Source organism: Perca fluviatilis, chromosome 5 (genome assembly GCF_010015445.1).
Source record: "Perca fluviatilis chromosome 5, GENO_Pfluv_1.0, whole genome shotgun sequence".
NCBI lineage: Eukaryota > Metazoa > Chordata > Actinopteri > Perciformes > Percidae > Perca > Perca fluviatilis.
The window spans coordinates 12092821-12119686 of NC_053116.1; the positions used below are offsets into that span (position 1 = coordinate 12092821).

At 35.9% G+C, this 26866-nt stretch overlaps 2 protein-coding genes across 2 annotated transcripts; one reads left to right on the top strand and one right to left on the bottom strand.

Annotated features, from left to right (window-relative positions):
* LOC120559364 (CDK5 and ABL1 enzyme substrate 2-like) lies at positions 1-11079 on the top strand. Its single transcript, XM_039801027.1, has 9 exons — positions 1-570; positions 1078-1170; positions 3683-3760; positions 3912-4026; positions 4144-4294; positions 4408-4505; positions 6746-6852; positions 7018-7222; positions 9431-11079. Exons 1-9 carry the CDS (start codon positions 32-34, stop codon positions 9569-9571), a joined length of 1527 nt encoding a protein of 508 aa, XP_039656961.1. The 5' UTR covers positions 1-31; the 3' UTR covers positions 9572-11079.
* Positions 11071-26326, bottom strand: LOC120559362 (proteasomal ubiquitin receptor ADRM1-like). The gene is made up of 10 exons (XM_039801026.1): positions 26223-26326; positions 25177-25404; positions 24980-25096; positions 22184-22307; positions 21970-22056; positions 21779-21878; positions 20228-20469; positions 17814-17971; positions 17264-17366; positions 11071-11423 (listed from the first exon to the last, which is right to left on the bottom strand). The coding sequence occupies exons 2-10, from the start codon at positions 25384-25386 to the stop codon at positions 11320-11322; spliced, it is 1245 nt and encodes a 414-aa protein (XP_039656960.1). The 5' UTR covers positions 25387-25404; positions 26223-26326; the 3' UTR covers positions 11071-11319.
* Between the last annotated feature and the right edge of the window lie 540 nt (positions 26327-26866).

Genomic DNA, 26866 nt, shown 5'->3' on the forward strand with positions numbered 1-26866 from the left:
TTTGCGTTCAACTGCCACATTTCAAACTAGAATGGCGACCGCTGTTTGCGGTTTGCAGTCCACCGGCAGTAACGGTAAGTCAGTTAAAACACACAGAGAGCACCGGAGGAAAACGAAAGACTCCAGGAGGAGACAGGCGGCTTTGTTGTTCCTTAATAATATCTCACTCGACGGACGACCCCAGTGTCAGCCTAGCGATGAAAACGACGACCAAAAAGCCGCCGAGGAGCAACGACTCAGGGACAGAGACGGCGGCGCAACGGTCGTGCCCCTGCCGTCGGCATGTCGCCAAGAACCGGTCGCCCAGGTGACAGAACCCGCGGCGTCAGGTAGTGGCTCGTCCTCCAGTTTTCCAGGGGTAGTCAGTCCTACCCGACCTTTGGCAATATCTCCTGGACCTGCTGGGGCAAACGAGGTATTTTTGGAGGGTGGCACTGCGGCCGTTACGCTAACCCCGGACACCCCTATGTCTCCTGTTCCCTCCGGACACCAGCCCTGCTCCCGTGTCAGGTCAACGCCCGCCGCTCTGAGCCCGGTCCCGACCGGTAATTCTATGGATTCACGGCAGAGGTGAGGATAGTAGTGGTCGGTGTTTCAACCGTTTCAACATGGGCCTTTAAACAGGCTACTCACTTCCGCATGAAATGAAACCACCAGGTATAATGAGAGGAATTCACTTTCATTCTCTGTTCCAGTATTTTCTGTATTTAAAAGATTTTCAAGTATGAGTATAAATAATATGGGATATATAGATGGAGTAGCTATATAGCTAGGTTGTTTCAGCAGGGTTGATTGATGTCTTGTGTTATTAGAGTCTTGGATACAAATCACTGTCACTTGTCTGCTCTAAAATAAGACACACCTCTTGTATCATTTGTCAGGTTTATGATGTGAGCTGTTTGGAGAAAATACCCTAATAAATCTCGACCCTTTACTTAGGCTTTACCTCCAAATTTGTGATGCTAAAGAGATTTACATCACAGATTACAGATTGAGCCATATCATGTGAAGGTCCCTTTTTGTTTGGTTGATGCATTAATAAAGTGTGTCTTCGTGTCTTACTTGATTTCTACTCAGGTTAAGGAATGTCTCTGGTTCTCCTGGACCTAAAGTGCCAAAGAAAGTCCACTTCATCAAAAGTATGCGGCAGTACGATACCAGGGGATCTAGGTAAGTCTCCAGTCTACATAACAAATACATTTTACATACTATAGACTACTGTTTTTCTCAAATGGGGGTATGTGTACCCTAGGGGTACTTTGGAGTACTGCAGGGGGTGCATGAGATTTCTTTAAATATGTTTTAAAAATATCAGTCATGCATAATTCCCTGAAAAAATTATACTATAATAATGAATTTGTGAAGTCATGGTTTTTAAACATTTGAAGTAGCATTTAAGCGATTTTCAGTTACGAAGTTGTTGTTTAGTCAATCAGACCTGTACCTCTTTTATATAGCCTTTTATTTATACCAAAAAATGCTTTGCGCTGGTCAGGGGGTACTTGGCTCAGAGCATGTTTCACAGGGAGTACATTATTGAAAAAAGTTTGAGAACCACTGCTATATACAATAGAGGAACCCATGAGGAATGCTGCACAAATTTTTCTGTTAGAAAAATGTAATACAAACAAAAGCTGCTTTATTTTGGACTCTGAAATATGCCTTTACTCACAAGCAGTGTTCTACTCCTGCTTTAAAGCTGCTTAACTCTGGCACAGAGACTTAGTTTGGCTTGCAGAGGAATAATAGCAGTACAACTGCTGCGTGGTGACTGCTACAGTAAATTTAATCACCATTGGAAGCTTTGCAAAAGCCAAAAGAGGTGCAGTGTAGAAATGTAACACCCTATATTGCAGCAACGGTAAGCTTACTCCACAGCATGATGGGACTGAAATAAACACTGTTGTTAAGTCGGTTGACACCTGTTATAAAACCGTGTGGCATTTGTTTGGATAAATTTTTTAGGAATATTTTCATACTGCCCTTCGATACCGAAAACAACATGTCATATAGTTGTTTTTTTGTTGTTGTTGTTTTTCACTAGCCAAACCATTTGTTTTTGACATCCATTTTTTACATTCCTCCTCCACTTTACTAACATTTCATGCCCACATACATGTAATGTGTCATGTGTTTTCTGCTGGTGTGTGCAAAACAATGATGAAGCAATCCTAAATTGCCCCACAGGTCTGAGTTTTTGTTTCTGTTTGAGGCAGTGCATTTTACTTACTGAGCTGAAGCAAAGCTATCTGGGTCATATAACTAAGCTAATTAACACAAGTTGATTTCTGTGCTGCAATATTGTCCCCTGTAAGAGATTTGATATCTCTCCCTGAGGTGTGTGTGTGTGTGTGTGTGTGTGTGTGTGTGTGTGTGTGTGTGTGTGTGTGTGTGTGTGTGTGTGTGTGTGTGTGTGTGTGTGTGTGTGTGTGTGTGTGTGTGTGTGTGTGTGTGTGTGTGTGTGTGTGTGTGTGTGTGTGTGTGTGTGTGTGTGTGTGTGTGTGTGTGTGTGTGTGAACAATAGAGTTCTAGTGAATGTGTACTGCATTTGTTGGTTGCTTCTGCCTGGTTGTAGTCAGTGCAGCTCTTAGCCCCAGTTTGTGAGATCACAATATCAGTTTTTTCTAAAAATAAATATCCCACAAACTTTACAAACCCAGAAGGTTGTTTACGATTAGTTGAGTGACAGAAAGTTGATCTACTACTACGAACAGTCTTGATAATTTATTAATGATAAAAATATATCCTATTTTCAGCTACCTTAATTAGGAGATACAATCGCAACTTTAGAAAATTCCTTTTTATTGTTGGCAGACAAAATGTTTTTTTGTTTTTTTTTCAGAACAGCACTTCTATAGCTAGCTAGCTAGCTAGCTAGCTACAACCTTCTTTGTTTTTAAAATATTGGTGGTTATATGTTTTTGGGAGAATCAGATGCTTATCTGGAGGTGCAATCAGACTTTTTTCATTATCGGTTAATCTGCTGTTCAATTCACTCTCAGTGGTTTCAGTGACGTGAAATACTTTGAGTATGTTGTTCCTCTCACAGTTGAGTAGAAGGTCCTTAATGTGGCCCAGCCAGGACACACATGCGTGCACACTGCCGTAATGTGGACTGAATGTGTACACATGTGGCCCAGACCACCTCAGAATGTGAGTGTTTGCATCTCAATACTTTGAAGGAGTACGTAGTTCCGCTCAGAGCTAAGTAGGCGGTCTTTAATAGGATCATTCCCGTTCTCACTGATATTATAATGTGGAGACTCTATGGCTCAAACCACCTCCCAAAATGTGGTTTTTGAGAGCCGATCTCAATGCGTCGTTACAAAGTTTTCACCGGTTCTCCACTTATGAGCTGATCACTCAGAAAGGATGTTAATGGCAGGTAGAATCGGGTGAATGTGTCCTAAATGAGCCCTAGGTGCATTCACACCTGTACTTACAGCTGTCCCTTTGTGATCATATTACTTAGATCAGATTTTAATACCGGGGCAATTAATAGCTGTTCAGCTAGTAGTGGTAGTGACTCAGATCAACATAGAAGTGGCTCAGTGACTGATGGTCAGTGCAGCTCCAGCAATGATGAATATCATGAGTACAGTAGCTGTTGAGTAGCAGTGGCTGTGGCTTGTAGACTGACACTAAATCTGTTTTGTCTGCCTGTACTTGCTGTGTCCTGCAGGATCGTGCTGATTTGTGCCAAGCGGTCGCTATATGCTGCTTTCTCAGTGCTGCCCTATGGAGAGAGGGCTCACCTCAGGTACAAAGAAAGCACAATCCCAAGCAGAGAACACCCACCACTCGCTTTTATGTTTTCATCATCCTGTGTGATTCATCGTTCATCAGAAAGGGGCAGTGTGAGTTCATTGTGCGGTGAAAATGACAAAATGTCTGTGACTCTTTCTGAACAGTGATCCTAAGCTGGAGACTCAGAGACAGAGGCTGTCTTCTGTGGTGGCTGCTGACCTGCTTCCTTCCCTGGAAGGTGTGGAGCTTGCAGACTATGGAAAGGTAAATGATGTCTGTGTGATATGCAGTATAGTGCCATGATGAAGAGAAGTACTCTCATTACTCTGATAAATCTGCCTCATTTTCAGGTTGTTGACGGCCTTATTTTCCCTCCTCAGGTGGTGTCACACTCAGCTCCTTTATCCGACCAATGCCTTGGTGAGGCAGAAGAGTGGCGGCGCTCCAGAGAACGGTACGGCTCTCACCCCTCAGTCCCGTTTCCGTGGCAACGGGCAGAGGAACTTTACCCCGGCTCGTGTGAACAGCAGCGTGGCACAGGACCAATGTATGGCTCCAATTTACACCAACAGACACACCTCTGCTTCTTTACCGTTTAACTGACCTCAGTTATTTATCCTCAGTGTTTTTATTTTTTATTTTTTTCTTCTTTTCCCCCAGGTATAGAGGAGGTGGTAGAGTACGATCCTAACCTGCTCAGTGACCCCCAGTGGCCCTGTGGGAGACATAAGAGGGTTCTGATATTTGCATCATACGTGGTGAGAGTTTGTTCGTTTACGTGCAGTTAAATATTCAGGATACAGCCGGCTTTCTCGAATAAGCTAATTTATTAACAACGAGAAAACTAGTTTTTCATAATCCGGATAAGGGATCATAGTAACTTGGTTTCTCCTGGTAGCTTGCATGTGACAAAGACTGCAGACAGGGAAAGTTACAGCAGAGCGGGTGGATGTAAGGAGTGGATGTTACATGTAGTAATGCGTCTTTATATTTAAAATAATTCCTTTCAAAGTTCGACTAAAATGTTTTTGTATCCGATTATGGGCTTTTGGGAGACCTTAACACACCTGTAAACTAATTGAATTTTGCGTGTTTGAGGCTGAGTTTCAGCATAATCAGACCTGTAGCAACCACTGTCAGTACTGCTAGCTAAAGTAACTAGGAAGCTAATCGACTTATATAATGGGTAAGTGAAGATTTTAGCAAAAACTTTTGTCATTGGTTATTCCATATGGAAAGCACTAAAAATTTTAAATGATGATCAATAATTCTATTCTAAAACTATGTTTTGGGAATGGGCGATAATACCTCTATCGATTTTCGCCACAATATACAAATATTTACACAATGATATTTGTGATAAATAATAATCAGTAATGTGGATATAATGATTAAGTGAGTAAAGGCAAATGATAGAACTGTGAGAACAGTCTGGTGTGTTAAGAAAATTACATCCTTTTACTGTAATGCAGCCTTTAAAACCAGGAAAAGGCAACTCTTGTGTCCTATTACGATATCCAAAATCTAAGACGATATCTAGTCTCATTGATATATTTTACTGCTGACATACATGTAAAAAAAAAACCTAAATTAGAAAGGTCACTTCCATCCTTCTCTAATCTGATCTAAAAATCACATTTTCCACCAATCTAGAGTATCATGTATTTGTCTAATGGCTAAAAACACTTCAATGTCACAGTGGGTTTAAAAAGGCATTTACAAAAATCAACAGTATGGTTCTTTGTCATTCATAATAAATAGAATACAGACTGTGTATAGTAGTAAGAAAGGTGCAGGAGAACGTCTTCCACAAACATCACAGTGCAGGTTTCATTTAAATAGAATACTAGGACGTACCAAAAGAAATCGGTCACAGAAAACCAAAATAAAAGCACAATTAACGTGCTCATTGAACATCTCTAACATAGAGTTCATGACTGCATCGACATCAGAACGTCACACGTACAAAAACACATTCAGAGAGACACACATGCCATTAAGTCTTAAAATATGGGAGTGTAAACTAGTTATTCTTAATATACAGTGAGCGACTTAAGTCACAACTGACTGAAAATAAATACTACCAGAATTATTTGTTTCCAATACCACAGTGTATAAACACACAGTCCTTTACCTTACCACACTCCCACTTGCTGATGTTATTAATGAAACCAGAAAATGTCAGTCTAACCCTGCTGCACCAGCCTCGCGGTAGCGTACGACTCTTTGCCTCGGGGAGGTAAAGTCCCATCTCCAAGGCAACCAGCACCGGGAACTCCAGAGGAATCAACTCCCGTCTGTTGTTACGGAAACGCTCTTCCAGCTTCTGCCCGTCCACAGGAAGAAAAAACAGAGGAATACATATTACCATGTAGTAAAAGTCTAAAAATGTTTAATAAAAATAAATAACAGTAGTATCCCGTTTAATGCCCATGCATCCAACAGAAAGGTTTATTTTTTCCATAGTGATCATATGTATGTGTGTTGTATGTATGTATGTATGCACGCACAACTCTTGTGTCCTATTACGATATCCAAAATCTAAGACGATATCTAGTCTCATTGATATATTTTACTGCTGACATACATGTAAAAAAAAGTCAGAACCGACGCAGTCATGCTGGTTTCTTTAGTGCTTGTTGTAAATGCACCTGTCTCACATGGACTGTCCTTATTAGTTTCAGAAACTAGGGACAGGGCCATTTTTATTTTGAGATTAAAATGGTTCTGATTCAATCTGTAAAATGAAGCAGATCTCCACTTCTAAACCAACCTCCACCACTGTTGGAGTAAAATCCACCCATTATGTCCCATTCACATGACTTTTATTGCTGCGGAGTGTCACAAGACGGTAACCTCTAGCATGAGTGTGTGTGAAACGGTTATTACCTACCGAGGCCGTTTATATACGCAATTGTAAAACTTTATTGCAACTGTAATTCATGCTGACACAAGTCACTTCTGTACTGGCATGCTGATTTGTTTTTCATCTCTGCAGACGACTGTCGTTGAGTACGTGAAACCATCTGATCTGAAGAAGGACATGAATGAGACTTTCAAGGAGAAGTTTCCTCACATCAAGCTAACTTTGAGCAAGATAAGAAGGTGCAGATAGATTACACACCCCCTTGGAATGTCCTCTAACAGCCTTTTGAAGGCTGAAAACTTGTTGTACTTCTCTCCACAATTCCTTGTGGTTGTTAATCTGGTTCAAACACAGTGCACTCTTTCTCAGAAAGCCAATCAGTAACTGTGACTTCTCTCCACTAGCCTGAAGAGGGAGATGGGGGCCATGAGCGAAGACTGCGGTCTACAGCCGGTCACCATAGCGATGGCTTTTGTTTACTTTGAGAAGCTGGTGCTGAAGGGACGCCTCAACAAGCACAACAGGAAGCTGGTGGCGGCGGCGTGCGTGCTGCTGGCAGCAAAGATCAGCAGCGATCTGCGGAAGCCAGAAGTCAAACAACTCATCGACGTAAGTAAAGTTTCCACAGAAACAGATGTCAGTGGAGAAACTTGAAACAACGCAGGACACGTTGGCCTGTAACCCTCATGCACGTTAGCTTCTTGTCTTACCTGGGATCTGATAAACAGTAAATTCATCAAAGTCAGTGCCCATAACGCTATTTTCCAAGCGACTGTAGCTTTCATAATTCACAGGGTTTTCATGGTAAATCAGCCGTCGAGGCTTTTGTTGCTGTTTGTCACTCTGCCTGAGGAGAAACTGCTGTACTCGCGCTGTTGTTTATTTGGTTGCCATGACTTCGGCAGTGATGACTTCCTATCACTGTTCCAGTTGCTCACCCTCAAAGGGGAGAGAGAGCGATGACTGTGCTCTTGAGTTCGTGGAGCAGACAGCTCTGCAGAGTCGTATAATTACGACTTCATGACATTTTTTATAAATACTGAAGGAGAGGCGGCAATCGCTGTGTTTTTGTGATCGCTAGGAGCCGAATAAAAGTTCAATTAATTGCACAGCCCTACTACACAAAAGCAATTGAACTCAAAATTACAAGGCAAAAGTGGCCTAGTGGTGTAATTAATAGCAGAAAAGTCAGCAATGTATATGTAAACAGTGTACATTAGAATAATATTTATGATTTGAGTAATTATACCTAATCATTACATTGTGTTTGTCTGTGTTTATATAGAAATATATTAGAAATAATATAGTAGTGTATAATATTCTAAAACTGTATAACTTAACTTTCCATTGAACATTGATTATATGCACACTGTATATGAAGAAAAGGATCTTTGCCTACAGTAGGGAACGTTTTAAAATTATTCACAGTTGTAGTCCTTGTTTTTGGTCAGTTAACGTTCACAATAACAGCCACCCTGCGTGTTGCCAGCTGAATGCTTTTAATGCGAATTAGCACTGGTAGGAAATGTATATTTGCATCAGCAGTAACTTCATTCAGCTCTGACTCAACGAGGGAGGGTGATGAAAATTACAAACAGTAAACCTGGATTACTTGCATGCATCGTTTCCTGTGAGTCCCAAACTGTTTAAATCCCACGTGGGAATGCTATTATGTAGAGAAGTACAGAATGTACCTGCATTCAAGGGCTATTGCCTAACAACAAAATGGCAACCACTAATAGTATCAAAACGGATTTCATTAAAATCAAGGATTATAACCTTAATATGGGCTAGTTTGTATTAATGATAAAAGTCTTAATTGTAAATTATCAAGTCTTAATTAGCAAACATATGCCATAAACAAATTCATTAAACAAAAGTCACAGTATGTCAAAAGGAATATACCATTTAAAATATCAAATACTTTCATAATATAGCGTTTCATTGTACAGTAAGTCATAGTAAGGCATTAAAATCCTTTATATTGTGTATAGTGTTATAGTATAGTTTCTTATAAAAAAGTTATGGTATGTCATAGAAGTCATAGTATAGTATGTCATAAAAAAGCAGCAACCGCAGGTCCCTTTGCTGCATGTCATTCCCCCTCTCTGTCCCCTTTATGTAGTAAGTCATAACAATGTAAAAAGTCATAGTATATGTCATAAAAATATAGTATGTCATAAAAATGTTTTACAATTGCGTATATAAACTGCCTCGGTAGGTAATAACCGTTTCACACACACTCATGCTAGAGGTTACCGTCTTGTGACACTCCGCAGCAATAAAAGTCATGTGAATGGGACATAATGGGTGGATTTTACTCCAACAGTGGTGGAGGTTGGTTTAGAAGTGGAGATCTGCTTCATTTTACAGATTGAATCAGAACCATTTTAATCTCAAATTAAAAATGGCCCTGTCCCTAGTTTCTGAAACTAATAAGGACAGTCCATGTGAGACAGGTGCATTTACAACAAGCACTAAAGAAACCAGCATGACTGCGTCGGTTCTGACTTTTTTTTACATGTAGGTCAGCAGTAAAATATATCAATGAGACTAGATATCGTCTTAGATTTTGGATATCGTAATAGGACACAAGAGTTGTGCGTGCATACATACATACATACATACATACATACATACATACATACATACATACATACATACATACATATGATCACTATGGAAAAAATAAACCTTTCTGTTGGATGCATGGGCATTAAACGGGATACTACTGTTATTTATTTTTATTAAACATTTTTAGACTTTTACTACATGGTAATATGTATTCCTCTGTTTTTTCTTCCTGTGGACGGGCAGAAGCTGGAAGAGCGTTTCCGTATCAACAGACGGGAGTTGATTCCTCTGGAGTTCCCGGTGCTGGTTGCCTTGGAGATGGGACTTTACCTCCCCGAGAGCAAAGTCATGCCGCACTACCGCAGGCTGGTGCAGCAGGGTTAGACTGACATTTTCTGGTTTCATTAATAACATCAGCAAGTGGGAGTGTGGTAAGGTAAAGGACTGTGTGTTTATACACTGTGGTATTGGAAACAAATAATTCTGGTAGTATTTATTTTCAGTCAGTTGTGACTTAAGTCGCTCACTGTATATTAAGAATAACTAGTTTACACTCCCATATTTTAAGACTTAATGGCATGTGTGTCTCTCTGAATGTGTTTTTGTACGTGTGACGTTCTGATGTCGATGCAGTCATGAACTCTATGTTAGAGATGTTCAATGAGCACGTTAATTGTGCTTTTATTTTGGTTTTCTGTGACCGATTTCTTTTGGTACGTCCTAGTATTCTATTTAAATGAAACCTGCACTGTGATGTTTGTGGAAGACGTTTCTCCTGCACCTTTCTTACTACTATACACAGTCTGTATTCTATTTATTATGAATGACAAAGAACCATACTGTTGATTTTTGTAAATGCCTTTTTAAACCCACTGTGACATTGAAGTGTTTTTAGCCATTAGACAAATACATGATACTCTAGATTGGTGGAAAATGTGATTTTTAGATCAGATTAGAGAAGGATGGAAGTGACCTTTCTAATTTAGGTTCTTTGTTTCTCTCCAAAAAATAAAATAATCCAGCCACATATATATATTTAACTTGTGAATAGAAAGAAAATATTGGATCAGATTCTTGTGGCAGCTGTGTGTCCAGACAGAAACAGGATTGTGATGGCATATTATTTATAGTAAATGTGTTTTGTTTTTTATCTTTTATGTCGTTAACCGGGGATATGTTTTTATTTAAAAAACAAAACAAAACGCTGCACTGGAATTTATTCCTAGTCAGGCTAGTTGTTGTCTTTTTCAGTTCTCAGGAATTTTTCTTTCTCTTATCTTTCAGTGGCTTATAAAATCTAATCCAAAGAGATATTTAAAAGTTCTTACGTAGCTATCACCTGTAGTCCCATTGTAAGTCAAAGGAAGGTAACCGATTGTGCTTTCACAGATAACAAGTACCAGACAGTATTAACCTGACTGTAGTATTTGTTGTGTAGTAACTCTTCTGATTTAGGCGTACAAATATGGAGAGAAAAAAGTGCCTGAAACTACAGTGGCAGCGAAATGGTTAACCATCTTGTCATAAGTGATATTTAATGTTGACTTTTCTGAGTCTTGCTGCTGTAGAGATTTTTTAAATGTCGAAATTGTTCTTGTCTGGGAAACGTAATAAAACAGTTTATTGTCTGCAGTTATGACCAATGTATTATGATAAAAATCCACTTGTATTGTTGATGTCAAATGGGTAAATATTCAGTTTTTTTTTTCATATTGTAAAATGAATGTTTTTCAAATATATGTTCAGACACTGAAAAGTCATGTTTTGTTTTTTTGACTCAACACAATTTATATGACGCCGTTTCATCTCCTCAGAGCGGTATCAGTAAGTGAAGTGAAGCAAGTGAAGTAATCGGTCACAAAACTGGAGAATAAACATGACAGTAGAGCGTGTTTCTCATCGTTTTAATGTTCCATTGTGTTCGGACAGCTCAGACTAGCTCTCATGCAGGTAAAATACATGTTCAGTTTATTTTAATTCAACACACTGTTGGAGGATGAACATGGCACAATCAGCGAGGGAGAGGAGTCTTAGTGACAGTTTCTACTATATTAACCATAATCTTTAACCTTAATGTTTAACAGTTACAAAGCAGCTAAATAAATAACTTAAATAATAAACTTTAAGAGTTCTTAGTCCAGACTCATGTCTTCATCGTCGTCTTTCTTGTCTTTGGAGTCTCCATCCTCGTCCGACTTTGTCTCAGTCTCCATGGCTTTGGCAAAAGCCTCAACATCTGCAGTGATAGGAATGTTAAGAAATTGGAGCTGCAAAAAAGAACTGTTTCATGATTTATTGTACATATAGTATGTCATAAAAATATCAAAAAACAGTATAGTGTCATAAAAATATAAACTCATAGTATGGACGCCTGGGTAGCTCACCTGGCAGAGCACGCCCCCTCTGTCCCCTTTCATGTCTTCAGCTGTCCTATATAAATAAAGGCCTAAAAAATACCCCAAAAAGTCATAGTATGGTATGTCATAAAAAGTCATAGTATAGTATGTCATAAAAATACATAAAAGTCATAGTATAGTATGTCATAAAAAAATCATAGTATAGTATGTCATAAAAATATAAAAAAGTCATAGTATAGTATGTCATAAAAATATAAAAAGTCATAGTATATAAAATGGTCATAGTATAGTATGTCATAAAAATATAAAAAGTCATAGTATATGTCATAAAAAATCATAGTATAGTATGTCATAAAAATATAAAAAGTCATAGTATAGTATGTCATAAAAAGTCATATATGTCATAAAAAGTCATAGTATAGTATGTCATAAAAAAATCAGTATATTATGTCATAAAAATTACAAAAAGTCATAATATAGTATGTCTTAAAAAGTCATAGTATGGTATGTTATAAAAAATCATAGTATAATATGTCATAAAATTATAAAAAGTCATAGTATAGTATATCATAAAAATACAAAAAGTCATAGTATAGTATGTCATAAAAGTCATAGTATAGTATGTCATAAAAAAAGTCATAAAAGTCATAGTATAGTATGTCATAAAAATATAAAAAGTCATAGTATAGTATGTTATAAAAAATCATAGTATAGTATGTCATAAAAATATAAAAAGTCATAGTATAGTATGTCTTAAAAGTCACAGTATAGTATGTCATAAAAATATAAAAAGTCATAGTATAGTATGTCTTAAAAGTCATAGTATAGTATGTCATAAAAATACAAAAAGTCATAGTATAGTATGTCATAAAAGTCATAGTATAGCATGTCATAAAAAAGTCATACTATGATTTGTCATAAAAAGTCAAAATCATAGTATAATGTCATGAAAAAGTCTAATTATGTCATAAAAATATAAAAATGTCATAGTATAGTATGTTATGAAAAATCATAATATAGTATGTCATAAAAAGTCATAAAAAAGTCATAGTATAGTATGTCATAAAAATATAAAAAGTCATAGTATAGTTGTCATAAAAAAAGCAGTATAGTATGTCATAGAAATTACAAAAAGTCATAGTATAGTATGTCATAAAAAAATCATAGTATAGTATGTCATAAAAATATAAAAAGTCATAGTATATGTCATAAAAAATCATAGTATAGTATGTCATAAAAATACATAAAAGTTATAGTATAGTATGTCATAAAAAAATCATAGTATAGTATGTCATAAAAATATAAAAAAGTCATAGTATAGTATGTCATAAAAATATAAAAAGTCATAGTATATGTCATAAAAAATCATAGTATAGTATGTCATACAAATATAAAAAGTCATAGTATAGTATGTCATAAAAAGTCATAATATATGTCATAAAAAGTCATAGTATAGTATGTCATAAAAAAATCAGTATAGTATGTCATAAAAATTACAAAAAGTCATAGTATAGTATGTCATAAAAAGTCATAGTATGGTATGTTATAAAAAGTCATAGTATAGTATGTCATAAAAGTCATAGTATAGTATGTCATAAAAATCTAAAAAGTCATAGTATAGTATGTTATAAAAAATCATAGTATAGTATGTCATAAAAATATAAAAAGTCATATTAAAGTATGTCTTAAAAGTCATAGTATAGTATGTCATAAAAATACAAAAAGTCATAGTATAGTATGTCATAAAAGTCATAGTATAGCATGTCATAAAAAAGTCATACTATGATTTGTCATAAAAAGTCAAAATCATAGTATAATGTCATGAAAAAGTCTAAGTATGTCATAAAAATATAAAAATGTCATAGTATAGTATGTTATGAAAAATCATAATATAGTATGTCATAAAAAGTCATAAAAAAGTCATAGTATAGTATGTCATAAAATATAAAAAGTCATAGTATAGTTGTCATAAAAAAAGCAGTATAGTATGTCATAAAAATTACAAAAAGTCATAGTATAGTATGTCATAAAAAGTCATAAAAAGTCATAGTATGGTATGTTATAAAAAATCATAGTATAATATGTCATAAAATTATAAAAATTCATAGTATAGTATATCATAAAAATACAAAAAGACATAGTATAGTATGTCATAAAAGTCATAGTATAGTATGTCATAAAAAAGTCATAAAAAGTTATAGTATAGTATGTCATAAAAATATAGAAAGTCATAGTATAGTATGTCATAAAAGTCATAGTATAGTATGTCATAAAAATCTAAAAAGTCATAGTATAGTATGTTATAAAAAATCATAGTATGTCATAAAAATATAAAAAGTCATAGTATAGTATGTCTTAAAAGTCATAGTATAGTATGTCATAAAAACTACAAAAAGTCATAGTATAGTATGTCATAAAAATACAAAAAGTCATACTATAGTATGTCATAAAAGTCATAAAAGTCATAGAATAAAGCATGTCATAAAAAAGTCATACTATGATTTGTCATAAAAAGTCATAAAAAAACCATAGTATAATATGTCATAAAAAGGTCATAGTATAGTATGTCATAAAAATACAAAAGGTCTTAGTATAGTATGTCATAAAAGTCATAAAAAGTCATAGTATAGCATGTCATAAAAAAGTCATACTATGATTTGTCATAAAAAGTCAAAATCATAGTATAATATGTCATGAAAAAGTCTAAGTATGTCATAAAAATATAAAAATGTCATAGTATAGTATGTTATGAAAAATCATAATATAGTATGTCATAAAAAAGTCATAGTATAATTATGTCATAAAAATAAAAAAGTCATAGTATAAGTATGTACAAAAAGGTCATAGTATAGTATGTTATAAAAAAATCATAGTATAGTATGTGTCATAAAATATAAAAAGTCATAGTATAGTATGTCAATAATATAACAAGTCATAGTATAATATGTCATAAAAAGGTCATAGTATAGTATGTTATAATAGTCCCTAAAAATAATAGTATAGTATATTATAAAAGTCATAAAAAGTCATAGTATAGTTTCATGTATAAAATAATTTGAGTCAAAATCATAGTATATGTCATGAAAAAGTCTAAGTATGTCATAAAAATTAAAAAGTCATAGTATAGTATGTCATAAAAAAAAAGTCTTATAAATAAGGTATGTCATTAAATATAAAAATAAAGATAAAAGTAGATAGTGACAATTAAAAAGATTCATGATTTTAGTAGTAAAAAAACAAATAAAGAGGTATATGAGAAAAAGGTAAGAGTGTGAGTATTTGAATTAAAAGTATAAATAGTAGTGGGTATGTCAAAAAATTCATAGTAAAGGTGTAATAAAAATACAAAAAGTCATAGTATATTATGTCATAAAAATATAAAAAAGTCATAGTATTGTAATATAAAAAGGTCATAGTATAGTATGTTATAAAAAATCATAGTATAGTATGTCATAAAAATATAAAAGTCAGTAGTTAATTATGTCATAAAATATAAAAAGTCATAGTATAATATGTCATAAAAAGGTCATATTATAGTATGTCATAAAAGTCATAGTATAGTATGTCATATAAATACAAAAAGTCATAGTATAGTATGTCATAAAAGTCATAAAAAGTCATAGTATAGTATGTCATAAAAATATAAAAAGTCATAGTGTAGTATGTCATAAAAATATAAAAAGTCATAGTGTAGTATGTCATAAAAATATAAAAAGTCATAGTGTAGTATGTCATAAAAAATTCATAGTATAGTATGTAATAAAAATACAAAAAGTCATAGTATAGTATGTCATAAAAATATAAAAAGTCATAGTATAATATGTCATAAAAAGATCATAGTATAGTATGTTATAAAAAATCATAGTATAGTATGTCATAAAAATATAAAAAGTCATAGTATAGTATGTCATAAAAATATAAAAAGTCATAGTATAATATGTCATAAAAAGGTCATAGTATAGTATGTTATAAAAGTAATAAAAGGTCATAGTATAGTAAGTCATAAAAGTCATAGTGTAGTATGTCATAAAAATACAAAAAGTCATAGTATAGTATGTCATAAAAGTCATAAAAAGTCATAGTATAGCATGTCATAAAAAAGTCATACTATGATTTGTCATAAAAAGTCAAAATCATAGTATAATATGTCACGAAAAAGTCTAAGTAAAGTATGTCATAAAAATATAAAAAAGTCATAGTATAGTATGTCATAAAAAGTCAAAAAGTCATAGTATAGTATGTCATAAAAAAGTCATAGTATAGTATGTCATCAAAAAGTCATAGTATAGTATGTCATAAAAAAACCAAAAGTCATAGTCTAGTATGTCATAAAAATATATAAAGTAATAGTATAGTATGTTACAAAAAATCATAGTATAGTATGTCATAAAAAAATCATAGTATAGTATGTCATAAAAATAGAAAAAGTCATAGTATAGTATGTCCTAAAAAATCATAGTATAGTATGTAATAAAAATATAAAAAAGGTCATAGTATAGTATGTCACAAAAAAATTCATAGCATAATATGTCATATAAGGTCATACTATAGTATGTCTTAAAAGTCATAAAAAGTCATAGTATAGTATGTCATAAAAATATAAAAAGTCATAGTATAGTATGTTATAAAAAATCATAGTATAGTATGTCATAAAAGTCATAAAACGTCATAGTATAATATGTCATAAAAATTCATAAAAAGTCATAGTATAGTATGTTATAAAAAATCATAGTATAGTATATCATAAAAAAGTCATAGTATAGTATGTTATAAAAAAGTCATACTATAGTATGTCATAAAAGTCATAGTATAATATGTCATAAAAATTCATAAAAAGTCATAGTATAGTATGTTATAAAAAAGTCATTGTATAGTATTTCATAAAAGTCATAAAAAAACCATACTATAATATGTCATAAAAAGGTCATAGTATAGTATGTTATAAAAAATCATAGTATAGTAGAGAACTACAGGAAACGTATGATCTCCGTAATTGCAAACAAAGATTTCTGTACCAAATATTAAGTTCTGCTTTTCTGATGTATCTAATACTTATGTCATGCAATAAAAAAAAATGCAAATTAATTACATAAAAATCATACAATGTGATTTTCTGGATTTTTGTTTTAGATTCCGTCACTCACAGTTGAAGAGCACCTACAATAAAAATGACAGACCTCTACATGCTTTGTAAGTGGGAAAACCTGCAAAATCGGCAGTGTATCAAATACTTGTTCTCCCCACTGTATAGAGGTTTACTCCTCTGTTCCCTTTCATGTCTTCAGCTGTCCTATATAAATAAAGGCCTAAAGAAATGCCCCAAAAAAGTCATAGTATGGTAGGTCATAAAAAAAATCATAGTATAGTATGTCATAAAAAAGTCATAGTATAGTATGTCATAAAAATATAAAAAGTCATAGTATAGTATGTTATAAAAAATCATAGTATAGTATGTCATAAAAAAAGTCATTGTATAGTATGTCATAAAAATATAAAAAATCATAGTATAGTATGTCATAAAAAAGTCATAATATAGTATGTCATAAAAAGGTGATAGTATAGTATGTCATAAAAAAGTCATAGTACAGTATGTCATAAAGTCATAAAAAAAAGTCATAGTATAGTATGTCATAAAAATATTTTAAAAAGTCATAGTACAGTATGTCATAAAAAAATTTTTTCAGTTAGTTACAGTTTCTCTGCTTGATGTGACACTGACCTCCTTTGTTAGCTGCATCCACAGCTTCCGCAGGCAAACCAAACTGGTTCATCAGAGGCCCTAACTGCCCGGACGCCAGGGCACTGCTGAACATGCTCATTGCCTGAGGAGAGACAATAAACACCAAGAATAAGGACAAATACAGTACAACAAGATGCTAAATATCAACAAGAGACACAGAGAGAGAGAGAGAGAGAGAGAGAGAGAGAGAGAGAGAGAGAGAGAGAGACTCATAATGACCAGAATCCTTCTAAAAGGAGAAAATAGTATCTCACTTAATATGCTATTTCTGCACCCAAGGACAGAAAATTTTAATTTTTTTAATTTTAATTTTTTTATTTATCAGATACACAGGCAACACATTAGAGGGTATATGTTAAATGATCTCAAGTCTATATACATTCATATCTCTTAAAATACAAGGCTGGTGTTCAATGGCAAAACGAGGAAACAGAAAAACAACATTTTCATATTGAATTTAAATATAAACTTTCTCAGAATGAAGGAAGATTGTATTGAGTTATTGAGGGTGTTCAGCGGCACACTTCACCTGCTGAAACTGAGGCGAGCTGAGCGTGTTGTTGAGCTCCTCTGTGCTCTGAGGCAGGGACTCTCCAGACGGCAGATAAGGCATCAACCTCTGCTGCACCTCAGGGTTGACAAGGATGGGAGCCATGATCTCAGGTGTCAGGACGCTGGCGAGGTCCACTGCAGATAACAAACACCACAACTGACTGGTTAGTCTAAAAACATCCACATTTTCCTACAGTTGTAAAATCTAAAATCTATCTGATGGGGTTTATGCCCTTTAGACGATGAGCAGGAATTTGAATGTTTAACTGTCTTTAACTGAAGTACTAGCCACTGATGCATTTAACTGCAGTAGGAAAACCACAGCTCTCAAGTCATGGAACTTTAATAAATTTACTTGTGTTAGGAATTCACAAACATACACAGTAGTGGAAGAAGTACTCAGATATTTTACTTAAATAAAAGTATTAATACCACACTGTGAAAATACTCCAATAAAAGTCCTGTATTCAAAACCTTACTTGAGTGAAAGTATGCAAGTATTATTAGCAAAATGTACTTTCAAAAAGTATGAAAAGTAAAAGTACTCTTTGTGTAGTAAAATGTTCCCTGTCAGCGTTTTATGATTCTGGATGGATATTATTGCTGCATTAATGTGTATGTTTTATATGACTGCTGAAGATGTTTAAGGTTGAGCTAATTTTATCTTGTTAATATACTGTTGGGTAGTTTAATCTACAGCAATGCATCGTATTCTATAAGATCATCATATGTTTGTAGGGTCGCTGTCCTGTGAGAACATATCTTTAAACATTATTATTTTCTCTATAAAGTGTGGGAAAATAGTGACAAATGTAATTTATTCAATTCAATTTTATTTATATCAAATCATAACAAGAGTTATCTCGAGACACTTTACAGATAGAGTAGGTCTAGACCACACTCTATAATTTACAAAGACCCAACAATTCCAGTAATTCCCACAACAACAAGCATTTAGTGTGACAGTGGTGAGTAAAACTTCCTTTTAGGGAGAAACCTCGGACAGACCCAGGCTCTGGGTGGGCGGTTGTCTGCCTGTGCCAGTTGGGGGTATGATGAACGGTGGCAATTACAGCCACAATAAAGATAATGGAACTATGACTAGAAATGACTAGTTGTTGTAGTAGTTAATTTATAACTCCCACATCCCAAGAAGGTGATCGATAGGATAAATGTAACTCCAACTGTCCTCTGGACTCCATAGAGATGGTGGAGGAGAGAAGGATGTTAGCCAAGCTGACATCCATCATGGACAACACCTCTCACCCCCCTACATGACACTGTGGGGTCCCTGAGCAGCTCCTTCAGCAGCAGACTGATACACCCACGGTGTAAGAAGGAGAGGTACCGCAGGTCCTTCATCCCGGCCGCTGTCAGACTCTACAACACCTGCTCCACCCGATAATGTAGTTTTTATTTTTATTTTTTCGGGTCCTGTCTCAATCACCCACCACTCAGCATGGCTCTATGTATATATTTGTTATTATCTGTATTTATATTTTTCCATCTGTATTTATATTTTTTCCATTCCAAGTACTTACCTTTTCAATATTATTTATATTATGGTCATACTTAAATATAATTTATATTATGGTTAATTACTTTTGCTGTTATGTAATTACATATTTTTCAATCTAATTTCACGTCAATTACTTACTTACATTACAGTATTTTTTTGCACTATGGCCACCTCACTTTACTTTACTTAAATACTTCTTGTATAATGCCACTTTACATTCATTCAGTGTTTTTTGCACATTGTCTGTTGTTTGCCTGTTGTTTGTTTGTTGGTTGGTTTTTGTTGTGGAAAAACTGCTGCTGTAATAAGTGGATTTCCCCATTGTGGGATGAATAAAGTATTATCTAATCTAATCTAATCAATCTGTTTTAGCTTTGTTTTTGGTCTCCACCAACTCCTGAGGGAAATATCTGGCTCTTTAGCTGCTAAATGCTAACCTGACTCTGCCAGCGGTCTCACGAGGCTAGCTAAATGCTGCACTATATTGACTGGCTGGTCTCTAACTGTGTCTGTCTACTGTGTACAGTAGGGGTTATCCTTTTCTACTACTTCTTCAGTATTCTCTAGTTTTAAACGTGAATCTCTGGGCAAGGTGAGGGTGATAAATAGTATCCATGAAGCAGGATGTGTAGTACAGTTAAATTACATTTAAAACAGCGACAGATTGCAGGGGGTTCCTGCTTCTGCAACACATTTAATTTATCATGTTCAAATTACACACTATTACAGAGACTGCTGCGTTCACAATGGTAATTATTTTCTGCATAGCTATTTGTGGAATTACACTAATTAGGCCTAATTATATATTTTCCCTCTGGTGGTTAATTCAACTTTTTGTCAAGTCTCAGTTGTGTGGAGCGTCGGTTGCTCACCTCCCTGTCCGCTGCCGGGCACATTCATGGTGGCCAGGATGCTCTGCAGGTCTCTCAGCTGGATGGGCTGTGTGGGGTTGGCTGCCCCCGCTGCTACAGAGGACACAGCAGGGGTGGAGGGGGTGGTGGCTGTGGGCGAGGCCACTGTGGTGGCGGAGGGAGTGATGGGGGTGGTGGGCACCTGGGTGGAGCCGAGACGACTGGCAGCAGAGGTGGAGGTGGGGGTGACAGCTGTGGACGGACTGAGAGGAAAGAGAAAAAGATCACTGGACTATTATTAAAACTTTTAACATGAGACACTAATACACATCAACCTGTGATATTTTATGTTTTAAGTTTTTTCTGTTGTTGTACCCATTTTCCTTAGACCTACATAATCTACTGCTGCTCAGTTACTTGTATCTTTTGGCGGGAATGCATTTCGACAACCTCAAAGAATTCAGACTGAACTTTATGTGTTTAGTACGTGAAGGTGTGGAGAACAACAGTGAGCATGACAGAAATAACAACCAGAGAACAAGTTATTCCAGTCACTGATGTGTATTCTGATTTATTAATCTAGCTGTGACATAAGCCAATCGATAGTTTAGATGATCAACAGAAAGTTAATCAGCAGCTATTTTGATAATCATTTAAGTCATTTTTTAGGCAAAAATGCTGAACATACTATGGTTTTAGTCCCTCAACTAGTATCAGAGTAGGGCTGCAACAAATAATTGGTTCATTGATTTACAGAAACTTAATCGTTTAAGTCATTTTTTAAAGCAAAATCACCAAACGTTCCTTTGTTATAGCTTCTTAAATGTGATGATTTACAGATTTCTTTTGTCTTATATGAGAGTAAACTGAATATCTTTGAATTTTGGACTGTTGGTCGGACAGAACGAGCAATCCAAAGACGTCACCTTAGGCTTTAACATATTGAGAAATAATCAGCAGATGAATCGATAATGGAAAGAATTGTTAGTTGCAGCCTTAGATGTGACTGTGTGTGAAGGAACTGGAATTTGCTGTTTCACCATAGAGTTTTTGACCCCAAAAAATTATACTTACTGGAAATCTTCTGGAGTTTTCAGCTGAGAGTTTTCAGCTGAAAGCTTTCTCCATTAGCTTAAAGCTAAAAAAGTATTTACTATAAGTGGACCTTTTGCTAATATTTGTTTTTAAGCTATTTCCAAAGTCAATAATCAACCTTCAAGCTCAAGATTTTTCCCAATGTAGTTGTTAAAGACTGGTTTAAAATGGTAAGTCTATAAAGATGCACTCAATCTTTGATTATCATGTACCTGATTTACTGTTCATGTTTCAAACAGTTGATTTTGTTATGCTCTTCTTCCTCCTGTCTGTCACAGCTGCCCCTCATATTTCTTCGCAAAATCACATCTCCTTTGTTTGTTTATCAGCAGTAATACAAATATGATGCCACCAAACAACCAAGTAGGCCCAAAAATACAAGGTACAGAGCCAGAAGCTGTTTTAGACAACATAAACTGTCAAAAAAAAACACAGTATATCTTTCTTGGATGTTAAACAGAAAGAAAAAAAAGATACCTTGTGGAGGAATTACTGGCTGCAGGAACACTGCTGCTGCTGCTGCTGCTGCTTCCCAGGAGGTTGGCCAATCCTGGGCCAGCAAGTGCCCCGAGACCACCTGTTATTCAGAAAGAAACAGCCACGTTATTCTCCTCCTGAGAGCATCAAACTGCATTTACCAAGATATTATCCTCTTTGTAGATACATACCGATCCCCCCCAGTCCAGTTGGTCCAATGAGCTGCATGAGCTGGTTGTGGCTCATGTTACCCAGAAGGCTCTGCAGACCACCCTCTCCTTTACATAAGAACAATAACAGGTGACATCCAGCATCAGGATTAAATTCAGTTTTTAGATGTTTTATGGTGGCAATATTTCAGGTTCTTGCACATTACAGGAAAGCAGTTATGTGAGCATCTGTTACCCCCCAGAGCAGACAGATCGTGACCTCCGCTGCCGCCACTACCCAGAGCACCGGGCATGGGAGGGTTGTTGAGATATTCGTTCACTTTACGGCAGTGCTCCTCATCCTTGTCACTCTTTGGCTCCTGAGATCAGAAAAACAATACTCAGACCAGGTTTTATCTGGCTCACTTATGTTTACACTATGTTTATTCAGTAGTTTTTCTACATTAGGCATTGATATAATTTTGTGTTAATAATATAATAATAATAATAATAATAATCTTGTCTCTGTTGATTCAAATTGAAAATAAATTGGAAAGATGCAAGAGTTGGTTAGACTTTCAAGTGTCAAGTGGCATTATTCTATATTTAACAACTCGGAAACCATAAACGCTTCTTTTAAAAATGTAAATTTCATTAAGTTGGGAAAAGCTAGACAAACAGGAGTAAGTAGCACATTAGCTGGGGACTATTTTCAGCTGTGGATTAATACACCTTTGGTGCTCTAGTGAATATTTACGGCAGCAGGAGAGTGTATGTGGGATTGACTCAAAATAAACTACAATGCCCTCGTTGTGATGAAGGCACATGTCACTCAGTGAAACAGTGTGGCTCATTGATGTGTTTTAATAGTTTTGGACAACAATGGATCTCTGTGGCACGGAGGGATAAACTACATGAGGCTTTGGCTACATAGGCAATACTTGTAAGTAGGACCAGTTCATTGTTTTTGGTCTTTTCATAGATTTGTTAATAAAGAAAATGTAAAATTATGACCAGCCTTATCTATTCCTTAATTTCTGAAAAAAAAGCCTGCCACAATACAACTTGCTATATGCTTTTTTTCCTTGTGTGAATGCATGAGATGGCAGTTGTTAGAAAAATTATGCTTAGAATGGTTTTTGCTTCAGTTTTGTTAAACCATTTGCATCCAAACTGCTGTTTTAGCATTTCTGTCATTCATGTGTTAATCATGAAAGCAAGTGACCTTGCAAAGAGCACAGGATGTATTCCTGAGGGCAGAACACATACAGTGAGGAAAATAAGTATTTGAACACCCTGCTATTTTGCAAGTTCTCCCACTTAGAAATCATGGAGGGGTCTGAAATGGTCATCGTAGGTACATGTCCACTGTGAGAGACATAATCTAAAAAAAAATAAAAAGATTCCAGAAATCACAATGTATGATTTTTTAACTATTTATTTGTATGATACAGCTGCAAATAAGTATTTGAACACCTGAGAAAATCAATGTTAATATTTGGTACAGTAGCCTTTGTTTGCAATTACAGAGGTCAAAAGTTTCCTGTAGTTTTTCACCAGGTTTGCACACACTGCAGGAGGGATTTTGGGATCCTCCACACAGATCTTCTCTAGATCAGTCAGGTTTGAGCTCCCTCCAAAGATTCTCTATTGGGTTTAGGTCTGGAGACTGGCTAGGCCACGCCAGAACCTTGATATGCTTCTTACAGAGCCACTCCTTGGTTATCCTGGCTGTGTGCTTCGGGTCACTGTCATGATGGAAGACCCAGCCTCGACCCATCTTCAATGCTCTAACTGAAGGAAGGAGGTTGTTGCCCAAAATCTCGCAATACATGGCCCCGGTCATCCTCTCCTTAATACAGTGCAGTCGCCCTGTCCCATGTGCAGAAAAACACCCCCAAAGCATGATGCTACCACCCCCATGCTTCACAGTAGGGATGGTGTTCTTGGGATGGTACTCATCATTCTTCTTCCTCCAAACACGGTTAGTGGAATTATGACCAAAAAGTTCTATTTTGGTCTCATCAGACCACATGACTTTCTCCCATGACTCCTGTGGATCATCCAAATGGTCATTGGCAAACTTAAGACGGGCCTTGACATGTGCTGGTTTAAGCAGGGGAACCTTCCGTGCCATGCATGATTTCAAACCATGACGTCTTAGTGTATTACCAACAGTAACCTTGGAAACGGTGGTCCCAGCTCTTTTCAGGTCATTGACCAGCTCCTCCCGTGTAGTCCTGGGCTGATTTCTCACCGTTCTTAGGATCATTGAGACCCCACGAGGTGAGATCTTGTATGGAGCCCCAGTCCGAGGGAGATTGACAGTCATGTTTAGCTTCTTCCATTTTCTAATGATTGCTCCAACAGTGGACCTTTTTTCACCAAGCTGCTTGGCAATTTCCCCGTAGCCCTTTCCAGCCTTGTGGAGGTGTACAATTTTGTCTCTAGTGTCTTTGGACAGCTCTTTGGTCTTGGTCATGTTAGTAGTTGGATTCTAACTGATTGTATGGGGTGGACAGGTGTCTTTATGCAGCTAACGACCTCAAACAGGTGCATCTAATTTAGGATAATAAATGGAGTGGCAGACTAACAGGTCTTTGAGGGTCAGAATTCTAGCTGATAGACAGGTGTTCAAATACTTATTTGCAGATGTATCATACAAATAAATAGTTAAAAAATCATACATTGTGATTTCTGGATTTGTTTTTTTTTTAGATTATGTCTCTCACAGTCCTACGATGACAATTTCAGACCCCTCCATGATTTCCAAGTGGGAGAACTTGCAAAATAGCAGGGTGTTCAAATACTTATTTTCCTCACTGTAATGTGGAGGAGATGCCGGGCCTGACCAGAGATACGAAGAAAGCTACTGATTGCATGAACCTTTTATGAACCGAATAACTTACTTGACTCCCAACTCCTTTAAAAAGACACTGTTGTGAACAATCTATCTGCAACATTGTCATTACCTGCACAATACAGGTTTATCTCTTGTACAATTTTCATTGTGTCTTTTTAACAAGTGAAAACCAAAGTGTGTGCTGCATACCTGCATCCAGAAGAAGAGTCTTTTGGAGCCAGCTTTGAACTTCAGCACATAGACTCGTCCGGTGGTGCACTGGTTCACCCGTTTGAACTCACAGTCATCAGGGAAGATGATCAGGTCCTAAATCAGGACACGAAAAGGGGTTAATGTTAAGTCAAACACAGGTGGAGCCTGTATAACATGCAGGAGGTGTCCCCTACATCATCCACGTTCCCGGTGGTCCGATCCTTCCAGCAGAGGTGGATGAGCGAGTCGTCGGTCTGCTGTATGTAAACCTGGCCTTTGCGCTTGTCAGGGGTCACCGTGCTGCCCTTCATGGTCATCTTACCGGCCCGAAACTCCACCAGGTACTTGCTGGAGGAGCCGCGGGACCCAGACACCATGCTGGGGAACAAAGCTCCAGAAGCCATGATGAAGAGGACAGGCTGCTGCAGGGTGGACAAATAGGAGGAAAGCCTCAGACAGGCCTCACTACATAGAAACATATGGGTCATAAATAATCATAAAGGTCATCAGAATCAGGTTTATTGCCAAGTAGGTTTTCACATACAAGGAATTGGCCTTGGTGCTTTGGTGCAAGAGAAAATAAAAAACAAGTACTGCAAAGTAAAGTAACAAAAAAACAGAATAAACAAATAAATACTATGAAATTAGTACTATACATACATATACATATATATATATATATATATATATATATATATATATATATATATATATATATATATATTAGACTGCAGGAGATATGAGGTGTTTTTTCCTGCTGTGTCACTCCACTCATGAACTTACTAATGAACATATTATCCAGCAGTAGATTAATTCAAATATATTTAAAATGGTAGTTCTTCCTTGGACATTCATTCTGGACATGTTTCTAGCCCACTAGTCTATTAATGTAAAGCTATAATTTTGTTATTTTCTTTCAGGGGATGGTAAGGTTCTCCTAGACTGACACGACAATCACAATTTTACCAGATGATATAATAAAGAAACAGATTTGAAACGGAACATAGAACCGGAACAAAGCTCATCCCAGTGCTCCCATAATGAACCTGCTACTGGAGCAGTAGCCACCTGGTAGCCACGGATGACTCTGCATCCTGCCGCCAGCTGTCTGTTTTCAGCTCGGCGTGGTCAAGACTGAGCTGCAGTTTTACATTCCACACACGTGGAGTAAACACACACCTGGTTTTGTTGTATCAAATTCGATATATACATAGAAGGAAAAAAAGATATTTATACTTACATGTACTCACTGAAATACCGCTCAGCCAGAGGACAGGCAAACGCGCTGAAGATGCTCGTGATTGGCTAGCTGGCGCCGGTGTTTCACTGTGATTGGTCCAACCGTGTGTCAATAATGAGGGCTTTAAACCTCCATGCGCACGTTCGGTAGAGATGGCACAACATTGCCCGTTTATTGTAAATAGCTTTATTAATGGTTTATAAATCAAGTACGTTATGAATCAGTTAGAAGCTATTAACAATGAACTCTTGAACTTTGACACATCAGATTTGACGCTGTAACTCAACTGTATGTATGTAATGCAACTCTACAATATGTATCATTCATATTGGCAACCAGTTTTTAGCATTGTAGAAATTGTATATATTTGGATTGCACCTTATTTGCACTTACTGTTACCATAGTCTTTTGTGTAGTACTTGCAATCTTTGTATCTGCCCTCTTCTAACTTACATACTGCAGCACAGCACTTTCTCTCAGGTTTAATCTTGTCTTACTTTAGAGGCCTGAAAGGTTAAGGTTTTCAGTTTTTTTCACAAGAAATCAGCAAAGATTAGAAAAAAAGTCATAAAAAATATTAAAATGTTTATTTTACTTTATTTCAAATCCTATAAATCCTCTTTGGCCTGTTATTTGGGCACCAC